The sequence below is a fragment of the Xenopus tropicalis genome, chromosome 7, assembly GCF_000004195.4.
Source record: "Xenopus tropicalis strain Nigerian chromosome 7, UCB_Xtro_10.0, whole genome shotgun sequence".
NCBI lineage: Eukaryota > Metazoa > Chordata > Amphibia > Anura > Pipidae > Xenopus > Xenopus tropicalis.
In genome coordinates, this window is record NC_030683.2 from 83749753 (window position 1) to 83764070 (window position 14318).

A 14318-nucleotide genomic window follows, 5' to 3' on the forward strand; every position below is an offset into this window, starting at 1 on the left:
CTCCAACAGTATTGCAGATCCTTGAAAACCATATATTTTTTAAAAGAAATCAAAATGGTTTAACAAATCTTTTCAACTTCAGCAATTTTTATCGCATTTCTGAAAACTCACTAAAAATATTAGTCCCATTTGTCTCACAATTTCTTGCAAATAAAAATATAACACTGCCAGGGGCCTGCCAAACAGTTTGATGCCCAATATATAAGACCCCCTAACAGTAAGAAAAGCATATATTTTTGGAAAGTACATATTTTGACAAATACAACATGAGTAAATATGTTTTTTTTTTAATCCAAACTACCACACTTTTCTAAAGTTAGCAGTTTTTACGGTATTTCTGAAAATCACCTAAAAATATAGCAATTGAATTTATCTCACATAATTTTACATAAATGATAAAACACCCTAAATATGAACACCAGAGGCCTACTTAACAGTTTGATGCCCAATAAGTATAGATTTACCAAAGCATGTGGCATGAAACATAATGTATTTTCCCCTTTTTATGCTATAGATCTAAGAGCTTGTTCTGTGTCTTCACAGAACAAAAATAAATAAATAATTTGTTTATTAAATAAATTAATAAGCAAATACATTTAGGACAATAGATTTAGGGATACACAGCAAAACAGAGAAACCCCAATAACATCAGAATTAATCAAAATCAACTGTAGATTGGAATATATATTTTCCTAGCATTTTATTGTGCTTACGATGTGTTAATTGCACTGTGCTAGCTGTAATGAACAAACACCAGTCTAGTTAATGGCAGACATAACGGTTGTAGAAATGTTATTTTCCCTTTAATCACATGTCAGTACATTTAATGGTAATCAATGACTGACTGTAATTTTATGGAAATATATAGTCTGAGAATGCAATATGAGGTAGTTCCTGACATTTTGTCATTTTGTCACCAAATATTGCATTCAAAAATCGCCCCTATGCCACTGAGTGCGCCTGGGTGTGTACATGTGTGGCACACATATCAATTACGGCTTTATTTTACTATTACCGAAAATTGCTGTGACATTTTTTAGGAAACCTTCACACCAATTTCAGGTACAGGTATAGGACCTATTATCCAGAATGCTCGGGACCAAGGGTATTCCGGATAAGGGGTCTTTCCATAATTTGGATCTTCATACCTTAAGTCTACTAAAAAATCAATAAAACATTAATTGAACCCAACAGGATTGTTTTGCATCCAATAAGGATTAATTATATCTTAATTGGGATCAATTACAAGGTACTGTTTTATTATTACAGAGAAAAAGGAAATCAGTTTTAAAATTCTGAATTATTTGATTAAAATAGAGTCTATGGGAGACGGGCTTTCCGTAATTCGGAGCTTTCTGGATAACGGGTTTCCGGATAAGGGGTCCGATACCTGTATATGTAAATATATATATATATATATATATAAAACAGTCCACACGACAGCACCACACTCCAAAATCTGCTGCTCTGCAGTTGCCCCTGTGCACGGGATATCATATAAATATCAAAATAAAACAGCCAGCACCAAGGGTCTTTGTGTTTCAAAAAATCTCTCGTGTATTATAATTGCATGTACAACCGACGTTTCGGTCCCTTGAAAAAGGTCCCAAAAGGGACCGAAACGTCGGTTGTACATGCAATTATAATACACGAGAGATTTTTTGAAACACAAAGACCCTTGGTGCTGGCTGTTTTATTTTGATATATATATATATATATATATATATATATATATATATATATATATATAATTATCTTTGGGGATTTGACATCTTGAATAAGGTCCCAGACCAGGACCGAAACGTTGATGTTTTTAAACCATGTAATTAATTATTAATAAATTTGATTAAAGGAGACAGGAGTGCGCATAATCATTGGGAATGGATACAAGCTTCAACTATGTGCAGCACCCGTTTATGAACTGTGAAAGTAAACTTTGTATGGGAGTGCAGACCTAGCGGTGTAATATATATATACTGTATATATATAGATATATATAGATATATTAAAGAATGACATGTTTTGAAAAATGTTTTATCTATTTATACAGAATAGCTTGTCTTGAAGATCTGTGCACATTGGAACAAGGATAATAGTCTGCACTGACAATGCAAATCATGGAGGCATACAAGCGAAAGAGTATTTGCATGTAAACAAATAAGGGAAAAAGTCACTTGGACACATCACAAGCCATGAAAAATGTCCCTTTTCTCCCCACCTCTGTACCAAACAATATGAGCACAATATATTCACAGTTTGTGAACTGCTGGTTGCAGGAAAGATTAGTGGAGAGGGTGAGCTTGGTCATCTGAGTGACTGACAATTCCAATAACAGGGTCCAACATGGAAACAGGTAAGTGTTGCACATGTAGAACACTGGGCATGGGGCTTCTGTGTCTGGGAATTTGGATTCGGAATACATCGACCCTGTATATTTTAGTACTGTAATGACTTAGGAATGCATATACAATTTGGTGTATTCTACCAATGTTTTATAAAAATATTCAGTAAAACCTCAATTTTGGTGGTCCCACCAATATATAATGCATAGTGCATTTCCCTGATTTTACATTTTTTTTTATGTTACCCAATTTTTTCTGGCCCCTAAAGAAATGTAAAATTGACATTCTACTATATCCATATACAGAGAAACAAAACTTTTTTTCATTATATCCACTGCAGCTGAGTTCCTGGACTCCCCATTGGCTTATTTGTTTGTTTTAGATATTTGTGATTGTTATCAAAAGTATATTTAAATCATAGGTAATGCTTATATATAGCATAGGTTTTATGGGTATAATGTGGCATACGAGTAATGATGTGGAATTAATTTTTAGTTTATGGCACTTTTTTTCTTTGAATATTACAATAAAGTAATATTTAGAATAGTTACGGGTCAGAAGAGTCCCTTTATCAATGCAAAACAAATCATTTTCCAGCAATCATATATTAAAGTAGATGCCATTTATTTTTTTTACATTAAAAGCAGATGGTATGCTAATCTTATTTCCAAGTTACATTATTTAAACTTTTCAATAATTTGACGTTATTTGTAAATGTATTTGTTATTGAAAATAATGCCCATCACTTTCTGCTTTCTGTACTGGTAATGGGATCCTTGGCTGGAGATGATCTGGCTTCTGCTACAGCTTTAGTAATAACCAGCAGTGCAGAAAGGGACAAAAAATAGCGCCTTTAATTGCAATTACATTTGTATAAAAATGTCTCATTGATGTATTAGGGAAAGTTGCTTTAATTAAATTGTCATTCATTCATTCATTCAATCATTCACAAGTACTTTACATTTTGCAAATTATCTATTATCATGTTTTCAGTATTACATGTTTACTACAATGTTTCCTAAGGGGGTGGTTCCCCTTTACAGTAACTTTAAGTATGTTATAGAATATTCTATTTCTAGCAACTGGTCTTCATTAATTATTTGTAATAGTTGTATTATTTGCCTTCCACTATACTTTTCCAGCTTTCAAATGGGGGTCACTGACAGTGACAGCCAAAATCTATTGCTCTGTGAACTTACAATTGTATTATTATTGTTACATTTTATTACTTATCCTCCTATTCAGTCCCTCTCCTATTAATATTCCACCACTGCCTGATTACTAATGTAAATAAGACCATAGTAACCATATTGTTTCTTAAATTCCAAACTGGAGGGCAACTTTGTGCTTGTTTTACTGCAAATTAGACACAATTGCAAGGAAGTCTGGTGTCATCTCTGGTGTGAGGCGCAAGTGTGCTATGTCTATTGATGCTGAGCACAAGGGGAACCCTGGAGCTACCACCTGTCTGGAGGTGACAGTAGCCTCAGGGTTCCCCATGTCAATAGGCGCAGCAGCACCTGATTCAGAATGGAAGGCAGGAAGGACTGAGCAGCACCAAGTACAAGTAGTGCATTTAGATGCAAGTACATTTAGTAAAAATGGTTTTACACACAATTGACTGCAGGGAAATTGCTGGGAATGCAATTGCTCTTGTAGACATATATGAGGACTATTTTTTACATCACCAAAATGAAACTTGCACCTACATAGTAGTTTTGTGTCAAGTGGGTTCTAAAATTGCATATTGTTAGTTAGGAGGTTAGTATAAAATATTTAGACATAAAAGGTTCTTGCATTTTTTTTGTTTTCAGTGTATTTCTGGCACCAGTGTATTGTTCTCCTTGGGGGAAAACTCTTAATAACTTCTTAATATTTTGGTACATATTTAATAAGGCTTGGAACAGAATATAACCTAGGCAGGGGACTGAGTGTTGTTCAAATGCTGTTTTTGTGTACGTTTAAATGATCCTCTTAAATAAGTATTTATTTACTATGATAATAAGTCAATATAAAGCAATAATATTTTTAAACATTTATATAAGAAGATGATATAGGATCTATTATTCAGAATACCGAGGATCTGGGTAAGAGATCTTTCTGTAATTTGGATCACCATACCTTAAGTCTGCTAAAAAAAAACATTTAAACATCAAATAAAGCCAACAGAATTATTTTGCCACCAATATGGATTTATGCTGTTTAGTTAGGATCAAATACAATGTACTGTGTCTTAGAAAAAGGAAATGCTTTTTGAAAATTAGCAATATTTGTTTAAAATAAACTCTATGAGAGATGGTTGGAGCTTTCTGGATAAGTATATATGCTACATGAGCCAGGTGCAGCAGTTGCTGCCTTAGTGCTACCATACACAATTAATAAACTTAATAAGTAAATACTTTTTTTCATTAAAGTGGACCGATTAAAATAATTTCTATAGTGTAAGTGAAGTTTATTTTGCTTGCAAACACAATAGAAAACTATTTGGAATTTTTTCTAAAGGTGACAGGTCCCCTTTCAGACCCACAATTGTTCCTTTTTTTTCTACTATATTTATATATAGGATATATTTATATATATATAGAGAGAGAGAGTACCACATGCTCAGGGATTCGATGCAAAAGAAAAAAAGTTTATTGGAAAAACGTTTCAAGTACAAACAGTACTCTTCTTCAGGGACAAACCAGTGTACATGTATACAGGTATGAGACCTGTTGCTCGGGATCTGGGTTTTCTAGAAAAGCGGTCTTTCCGTAATTTGGATCTCCATACCTTAAGTCCAATAAGCCAATAAGATTGTTTTGCCTACAATAAGGATTATTTATATCAAGTACAAGGTACTGTTTTATTATAATAGAGAAAAAGAAAATCATTATTAAAAATCTGAATTATTTGATTAAAATTGAGTCTATGGGAGAGGAGCTTTCTGGAATTCTGAACTTTCTGGATAACGGGTTTCTGGATAAAGGATCCCATATCTGTGTATATATATATATATATTAGTATCAATATATCTATAAACATATTGTATTACCAAATATTTTAAAGGGATTAAGCCATGAACATGTAAGTGCCTGAAAACAGCGGTATAACAAGTAAGGAACCAGTAAGGGCAGTGGAAATAAGATTTTTTTGTACATGGTGTTGATATCACCAGTCCATAGGGAGAACTGTGACAATCAAAATGCCCTTCCCCACCAGCAGCCACTTCCCATACATATGGCACAAGCTTGTACTTTAAGGCAGGAATTGCTCAAGAATGCCTCCAATGGCCTTAACAAGCGATCCTGACCTGACTGTGCATCTTCCATAAGCAGGGCATTTACCCTTAATTAGAAGTTGATGTAGGTGGGGAGAATGCTATGAGTTTTGGGCCACAGATCTGTTATGTGTTTTTGGCTTCTCCTAGTACTATTTTTCTGGATCTAACAGGAGACTGTTTGAAAGAAAAACAAAAGCAACTGAATTTATCTAATTTAATGTGAAGAAACTGATGTGTCAGAGTTGGAAATTAGTCTGTATTAGTAAGGAGAAAGCCCTTTGGTCATTTTTGCATACATTATCTTGACAAGATATGCTTATCTCTTCTAGCCAATAATTCCTAGTATATAAAGGGGAACTCCAGCCTCCGAACCAAAATTTAAAGAGCTCCATACAACACAGAACCCCCTAATATACCTATCACTGTAATATATTCCTTGAAAAAATATCAAAAAATACAATTTTTATATGCTGAAATCCAAAGTAGTTGCGCAAACATTTGGGCAAATTTCATCCAAGTAAACCCAGCACACCTAACCCACACCTACCAATCTATACACTCACATACATAAACTATAAATACAACCACTAGTACTAACTGTAGATATTAGTATCACAATAGCCTTGGATATTCTGATTGATCAAGAACTCATCCGGGCCCCTCTTAAAGGCATTAACAGAATCTGCCATTACCACATCACTAGGAAGGGCATTCCACAACCTCACTGCCCTCACCGTGAAAAACCACCTACGCTGCTTCAAATGGAAGCTCATTTCCTCTAATCCATAGGGGTGGCCTCTGGTGCGTTGATTGTTTTTATGGGAAAAAAGAACATCCCCCAACTGCCTATAATCCCCTCTAATGTACTTGTACAGAGTAATCATGTCCCCTCGCAAGCGCCTCTTTTCCAGAGAAAACAACCCCAACCTTGACAGTCTCAATAATCAATTTGCGTGCCTCAACATTTGGCTGTAGCAAGCAATGCCAGGCAGCAGCTGAAAGGGCAAACAAGGTTTTGAGTTGTATTAAAAGGGGCATAGATTCACAGGAGGAGGGTTTTATTTTTGCACTGTACAGAGCGCTGGTAAGGCCCCATCTAGAATATGCTGTTCCGTTTTAGTCTCCAGTGCTTAAACTGAACATTATTGAGTTAGAAAGGGTACAGAGAAGGGCATCTAAGCTGGTAAAGTCTCCATTATGAACAAAGACTGGCCAAGTTAGGGTTGTTTACACTGGAGAAGAGGGAGGATATAATAGCTATGTATAAATATATAAGGGGATCATATACTGTAATAATCTCTCTAATGCTTTATTCCCGATTAGAAAAAAGGTGGTTCTGTCTAAATATTTGGAAAGGGTTTTTTATTGTGAGAGCTGTGAAGTTGTGGAATTCTCTCCCTGAATCAGTCATACTGACTGATACATTATATAGCTTCAAGAAGGGGTTGGATGGCTTTTTAGCAAGTGAGGGAATACAGGGTTATGGGAGATAGCTCCTAGTACAAGTTGATCCAGGGACTGGTCCGATTGCCATCATGAAGGTCAGGAAGGAATTTTTTTCTCCCCTGCAGCAAATTGGAGAGGCTTCAGGGTTTTTGTTGCCTTCCTCTGGATCAACTAGCAGTTTGGCAAGTTATATATAGGCATTATGGTTAAACTTGATGGACGATTGTTTTGCAAAACTTCTGCGAAAATTCACAGTTTTGCAAATTTTCTTGTAGTTTTGCAAATTTTACGGCGAAGCAATAGGGACAGATTCACTCATCAATAGTGATGAGCGAATTTTTCCTATTTCACTTAACCAAAAGATTTGTGAAAAGGACAAAAATTTGGAAAACATTAAAGTCAATATCACAGTATGATATTGGAGCTTCCTCTGCTTCAATCGCTTCCACTAGGTCTGTCGCTCTCAATCCTCTCCCCATTCACCGAATCTCGAAATAGCCAGATCAGCAAGAGAACAAGGGGTCAGGCTTAGGTAACTGTTCCAAACCATATTGCCTGAAATTATATATACTTGAGTTGTGTTTGGGTGGAGTTCCTCTTAAAAAAATACATAAGAATTGAGTAAAAGAATTTTGTAACTAAACTTATCAAGGGAAGTACACCAAAAGGTTATTTACTATGATCCAGGCCACAGGTAGGAGGAGTGCAAAAGCTTAGGGACAGATTTACAATTGCTGGAGCCTTCAGACTCAAACAATAATAAAGGAATTCCCACATGTGTTTGCTAATTCACGCTGAGTTTTAAGCAGAAAAAGCTTGGCAATTTTTGTCATGAACAGGCTTCTGGATGCCAAACTTTTTTTTCATTACAAAAGCCAATTGACACAAAACAAAAACTGTAGTACCGTGTTAGCCAGTGTCAAAAATAATGAAAAAACACAAATACAAGAGTATTGTAGAAATAATACCTATATTGGCTAACAATAAAAATACATTGCAGGCTTTCAGAGCTCTAACGCCCCTTCGTCAGGCAAAATACCTGACAAGGCGTTAGAGCTCTGAAAGCTTGCAATATATTTTTATTGTTAGCCAATATAGGTATCATTTCTACAATACTCTTGTATTTGCGTTTTTGTGTAATTGACAGAAATTGACAAGCATTTTTTCACTCAAAACCCAGCGGGAGTTAGCAAACTCATGTGGGGTTTTGTTTATGATTGCTTGAATCTAAAGGCTTGAGCAATTATAAGTCTGGCCCTTAATGTTCATTGGAAAAGCACTTTCATCTGGAGTTTGTCTGTTCTCTGCACCTCACGCCTGCTGGCTCTCCCTCACTTGGATGTCTGAATGACATGAAGGTAAAGGTGTAAAGGTATCTTAGCAATGGGGTCTTATGAGGAAAAGAAGAAAAAAAAAACATATATATATAGTGTAATACTGTTAGTTACATTGCAATGTGCACTCCCATGTGCTTTTTAACCCCAGTGATAACTTTTACTTTTATGACCCTTTTGTGCCCAGTTGTGATATCCCTTTCTGATTGCCAATCTACGTACAGACCCCCTTGGGTTTATATGGCATCCAATTGGTTCGCTTGTAGCTCACGACTCTCTGCTTTCCCACCTCTTAATTTCAGGCAACCATTAGGAACCACTTCACATAGGTAAATTTTCAACTTTAGCAACTTTAGGTTATTACCATGACTTTTCCGTTTCCCTTCCCCTTCTGTGCATTTACTGTGGGATAAATGCATATGCCATATGTGTAAAGACTTAATTACTTTAATATAAATAAAACTTCCCAATACACTCACAAACAGAGTATAGGATGTGCAGGAGTCACTGGTATGGATCAGGTGGCTGCTCCTTTCTCTTTCCCTGTTCGCGACTTGCAGTGTCGCTCCTGGGCTCCGCAGCCCAGCCCTGTATAGTGCTGCTCTCCACATCCTCTCTCACCGCTGACGCGTTTCACCACTTCCAGCTTTCTCCTTGAGCAATGACATCACTACATCCTGGCTATGCTTTAATGTCCCAACATCAAACCTTATACACAGACTTAATCACTACGGTGGGAAAAAGAAGGCCGTGGCCAGAGTTACCCATAACCTTCCATAATCTGCAATCAGAGCCAGCCACACAGAAATCAAAAAATGCAAGGCAGAAGGAAAATACATCCCCTTAAAACTTGCTTTACACAACAAAAAGGAACATAAAATAAACACAAAGTAACAAAGTAAGTAAGAAATTATTTCAGTGCCCAAAAAATGCTTAAATAGAAATATTTCCTTAATTTTTTACTAAATAATTGGCAAACCTTAGAATACCCCCTAAGCCATAGTTCTCCACACCTTTGCAGCTAGATCTCAAATCATTTACATATAATTGAGCCAAACGGCACCACTGTTTTCACCTCTAGATGGTGCTGTTTAGTCTATGTTTATAGAGCCTTGTATCTCCAGCCATAAGATGATACTTATAGCAGCTGTCATGCTTCTCAGTTTAAATGTGTTTGGGGTTTCACAAAATATCTCAATATAAGGTTTTAATAGAAAATAAATGGAACAAAGCTAAACCTCACTCATAAACTGAGAACATATTCCTACTAAGACTAAAGCCACATGAGTGACAAAGTTGCCCAAGTTGACTGTATAAGTCATAGACTTCTCTACAGAGGGGTATGTTACATTACAGACATACACATACAAACTGAATGTGTTTAGCTTCAGGTATGTCAGCAGACGAGCCCCTCGGATGTCACATTTGGCTAGTTTTAGTACAGTAGTGTCCCCTCGGATGTCACACTAGACTTGTTTTAGTACAGTGGTCCCATAACAGAGCTGCCAGTGACTGCCTACCTTATTGTGGTGAATCTCAGGCATTAACCCATGGGCATTAATGGAACTGGCAGCTCAGCTGTGCAAATACATTTGCTTCCAAATGCATACTGTACATGAGCAAGGTTCCTAAAGGTCCTTTGATCTCCTGGATATAATCATAAGCATTTGTATCACATACAAAGAGGATACCTGCACAAGAACTGTTCTTTGGCATAAGGAAAGAAAAGTTTCTGATATGTGGTCATTATACCTATTCATTGGTTCTTAAGTTATTTGTAAATGTAATTGCTATTGAAAGCGGTATCTGTCTGGCTGTTTATAATATCCACACTCCTGTCTCTGACTCCTGAAACAATATAGCTGACCTTACAGGCTCCTCCTACATTGTTTCAAGAGTCAGAACATAACAGGAATAAATAAATACTGCTTTGAACTGCAATTATGTCTATAAATAACTAAAATGTTTCCAAATATATATATATATATATTTTACATAATGCAGGTATTTTCTTCGTAATTCCAATGTATTTGTTACTCAATAGGAGTTACCACCATCACAACTGTGTTTGATATGCTAACACAATTGTGCAAGTGGTAGCAAATGGGATGCAAGCTGCAGATAATAAGGCTTATACACAATTTCCATGCAGTGTGAAAGTGCAAAAAAACACAGCATTGGCAATTTTTTGCACTTTGAGCACTGCACGGGGCTATGCATATTTATATCAAGTGTTACAAATAACCATGAGCCCTGGTGCAGCGGAGTCCTATATTTTGTTGTTCTACTGTAAAGGGGATTTAAACACAAAAATTTCATTTAGCCTAATAAAAGCTTCTTTAAGCAACTTTCTATAATACATATGTGAACACGTTAATTATGGTTTTAACGTTATTTTAACATTTAGGGGGAGATTTACTAATCCACGAATCTGAATCCCGAATGGGAAAAAAACGGATTGGAAATTAACATTTTGCGACTTTTTCGTATTTTTGGGATTTTTTAGTCGCTGTCGCGACTTTTTCGTATTGAGCACTCGTAAATGGCGGGCAAACCTTTCCAACTTTGCATGATTTTGGAAGCCTCCCATAGGACTCAATGGCACTCTGCAGCTCCAACCTGGCCCAAGGAAAGTCACGATACTGAAGCTTGAATGAATCCGAAACTTTCATACTCGGCGCGACAGTACAATTATTTTGCGACGGCGGCAAAAAAGTCGTGACAATTCGCGGAAAAGTCGCGACGGCGATGAAAAAAATCGAAAAAATACAGATCATAAGGAAAAAAACGAATTTGGACGCTTTTCGGACGTTCGTGGATTAGTAAATGTCCCCCTTAGCGTTATTTGTTACTGCTATTGACAGAAGAATCAGTCTGTCCCTTGCAATTCTCTGCACTCCAAATATTCAAACTAAACAATGCCAAAACAAGGCCTAGAGAAAGAGTCAACAGATGAACAAATCTCTTATAATGCATGCTGGGAATTGTGTGAACTAGAGTATGAAATAAGCAATAAACTACAGAGTCCATTATAGTAGTTACTGAATTACGTTTCAATTCATAAACATACTGTATATATTTACCTTCAGTAAGTGACTAAAAGATGTGTAAGACGTATTTCACTAAGCATGTTACATTGTTACTTAGCTAATTTGGGTTGAAATAAGACAAAAGCCAATGAACCCCACTGAACTTCTATCACATACATAAACATACCTTTCTATACATATTCACATATCAAAACTAAATGCTCCAAAAACCTATACTAACTGATGATTATAAGATCATAATAGCCTTGGATATTACACTTTTTCAAGAATTCATCCAAGCCCCTCTTAAAGGCATAGGTTAGTAGTTATAAAAGTTATATGCAAATACTGGAATTCAGCCTAAAAACTGTATGCCCAAAGGGCCTGCCTTTCTATAAAGCTCAATCCACCTGATTTGCTTACAGTTAGCCTAAGAAGGCTGTATCCATGGGTTGATCTTAAAATATGACCTATGGGTAACCCTGTTAACCTGAAGGGGCACTAACTGTGTGAAACACCTGTAATATGCCTTCAGGCACTTCTTAAACAGTTTAGATGCATGTGGCCTTAAGATATTTAGACAGTAGACTATGTAGTAATTAGGGGAGCAAATACGAGGCCCTTTCTCTGCCTTCCCCTGAGGAGAAAAATGGAAATCCTCCCCTTGTTCTTCTCCAGTCATAGCCTACAGTGTTCATATGCCCTAATCCCTTTATCCCACTAAAGGAAGCTTTATCAGATATAGCTGTAAGCACATGATCTTAACACAGTTAAAGCAGGTGATTATATTTACTAAACATGTTATTTTTGTTACTGATCATTTCTACATTACAGATTATGACATTTCTGTGCATATATCATGACCAGAATCACCTGTATGATGGAAATTTTGATGATAATTAGATAATTTATTAACCTTCATTCAAGTAATATATTAGCCTTCATTTAAGTTGGAGTGAGTTGGGAGAAATGCAGATGTGATGGTTTTTTAAGATGATTGTTTGGGGTCTTGTCAGGATGTTGTCTACAGAAGCCAGGAAAATGCAGGCTTATTGTGCTTGATGATGCATATAAACTCTAGCCAATTTGCCCAAACTTTAGTTAATGTTTCCAAACAGCTGCTTCTCATGGAGGTCAATTTATGCAATGGAATTCATTTTTTAGATTTCCTCCTTCCTTTTTTCATTTGTAAATATTCGCATAAACTTATTTCCATGAATGTCTGACATTTACTTAAAAGTCTGAAAAGTCCAAGTGGAAAAAAGTCTCAGAAAAGTCACAAGTTTTTTTGAATTGTCACACAAAAAAACAGTGTAAAAAGTCTGAAAGCCTCTAAAGTTTTGAAGCAAAAGAAGGGAAGGAAAGAAAAGGACCACATGATCTCAGCAGGTTTTAATTGGTGAATTGTCAAATTCAGATTTTTAGCCATTTTGACACATAGTAAATCTCGAAAAATACAAGACTTTTTTTAGTGCTAAAAAAATCCAAATTGGAAATATATTCCTCTTTAGAAACAAATGTCCAACAGTTAAAAAGAAAACAGAAGATTTGTTCTGACGGGCAACATAAAGCAAGACTAAAGCTTTTTTTATTGCCTTGTTTTATCTCTGTTTTAAAGGCCACGACTGTACTTTCTTAGGCTTTAAAAATGATTCGGAAGCAGGTGTCTCAAAATACATACAATCCAGGTTTATAGACATTACTGGAAGGTTTGTACTTCTCCTTAAACATGCCAATTAAATCATCCATGTGGTGCTTTAAGCACCTTTTGGCCAATCTAGCCAGTATTATTATTAAACAACATCAGTTATTACCACTTACCAATTATTGTAACATTGAAACTGCAGAATTAAAAGTCCCTTCTTTCATTGATCACAAAAGAGATCCATTTATCAGTATCAAAAACATTTTTTATAAGTTATTGACTATAGTTGCTTATACATGGGCAGAGTTAAACTCCCAATTTGGCAGCTTATCTGCCCATTTATAGGCCCTCTCGTCTTCCTTACAGACAGATGTCTGGCTGAAATTCAGCCACATATCCATCAGATGTGTTTGAAAATCCTGTTTGAAAAAAATCCTCTTCGCAAATTGGCCTACGTTATGATCTGGTCATTGGTCTGAGGACCAAATTGTTGGCTGAGCCAAATATGGCCCAGCACATAGATGACCAAATCGGGCAAATATCTACTTGTCTGGTGACTTTACAAAACAAGCAGATGTTCAGGTGTATGGCAACCTTGAGAATTTGTGTAAAATAATAAATAGGTTATATACTGTACAATCCTCTGTCGAGTCAATTAATAGCATGCATTGCAGTCATGAAAATACTCAATTCTAAGAAACTGGCATATTTTCTTACATCCTTACATCAGCCTATTTACAAACTAGAACTAGAACTTGGTGCAACCCATAGAAGTCAATTAGACAAATTCAGATGGAAAAGAATTTCAGTTCTGAAAAAATGTGAAAAGCATTTTTAAAAGCAGCATAACTTTAAGTCCTCTTTTTACACATAAGATTTTTACAACTGGCTACACATTCACATAAATCATTATACAGTTTATAACTATGTGTGACTTGACACGTAGCACCAAACTGCATGATAATTTGTTTACACATCTTTACAAATACGCCCCTTAGTGTAAAACAGATAGAATAGACAATGTTGATGTTTTCTGTATATGTACCAGAGAGAATGTCAAATATGAATTCATAGTAAAACTTCTGCCTTCTGCTTCCAGAAAGCCATTGATGCGCCTTTCAGTAGTTTTCATCTATGCAGACTTTTGCCCTGAGCAAAAAAATGAAATGAAGACCAAAGGCTTATTATCAGGAGCTGAAAATATCGCTATTTTTTCTGTGATATTCAAACAGATAAAGATAAAGCATTTACATAAAGGAC

At 35.9% G+C, this 14318-nt stretch overlaps 1 protein-coding gene across 1 annotated transcript in view; it reads left to right on the plus strand.

Moving 5' to 3' along the window:
• Positions 1-2124: 2124 nt before the first annotated feature.
• The window catches only part of c11orf53 (chromosome 11 open reading frame 53), a 42035-nt gene continuing 29841 nt past the window's right edge, over positions 2125-14318 (plus strand). Inside the window, exon 1 of the mRNA XM_002932932.5 lies at positions 2125-2353. Within this exon, the coding sequence (XP_002932978.1) occupies positions 2344-2353 (10 nt within the window). The 5' untranslated portion in view covers positions 2125-2343. The remainder of the gene's footprint in view (positions 2354-14318) is intronic.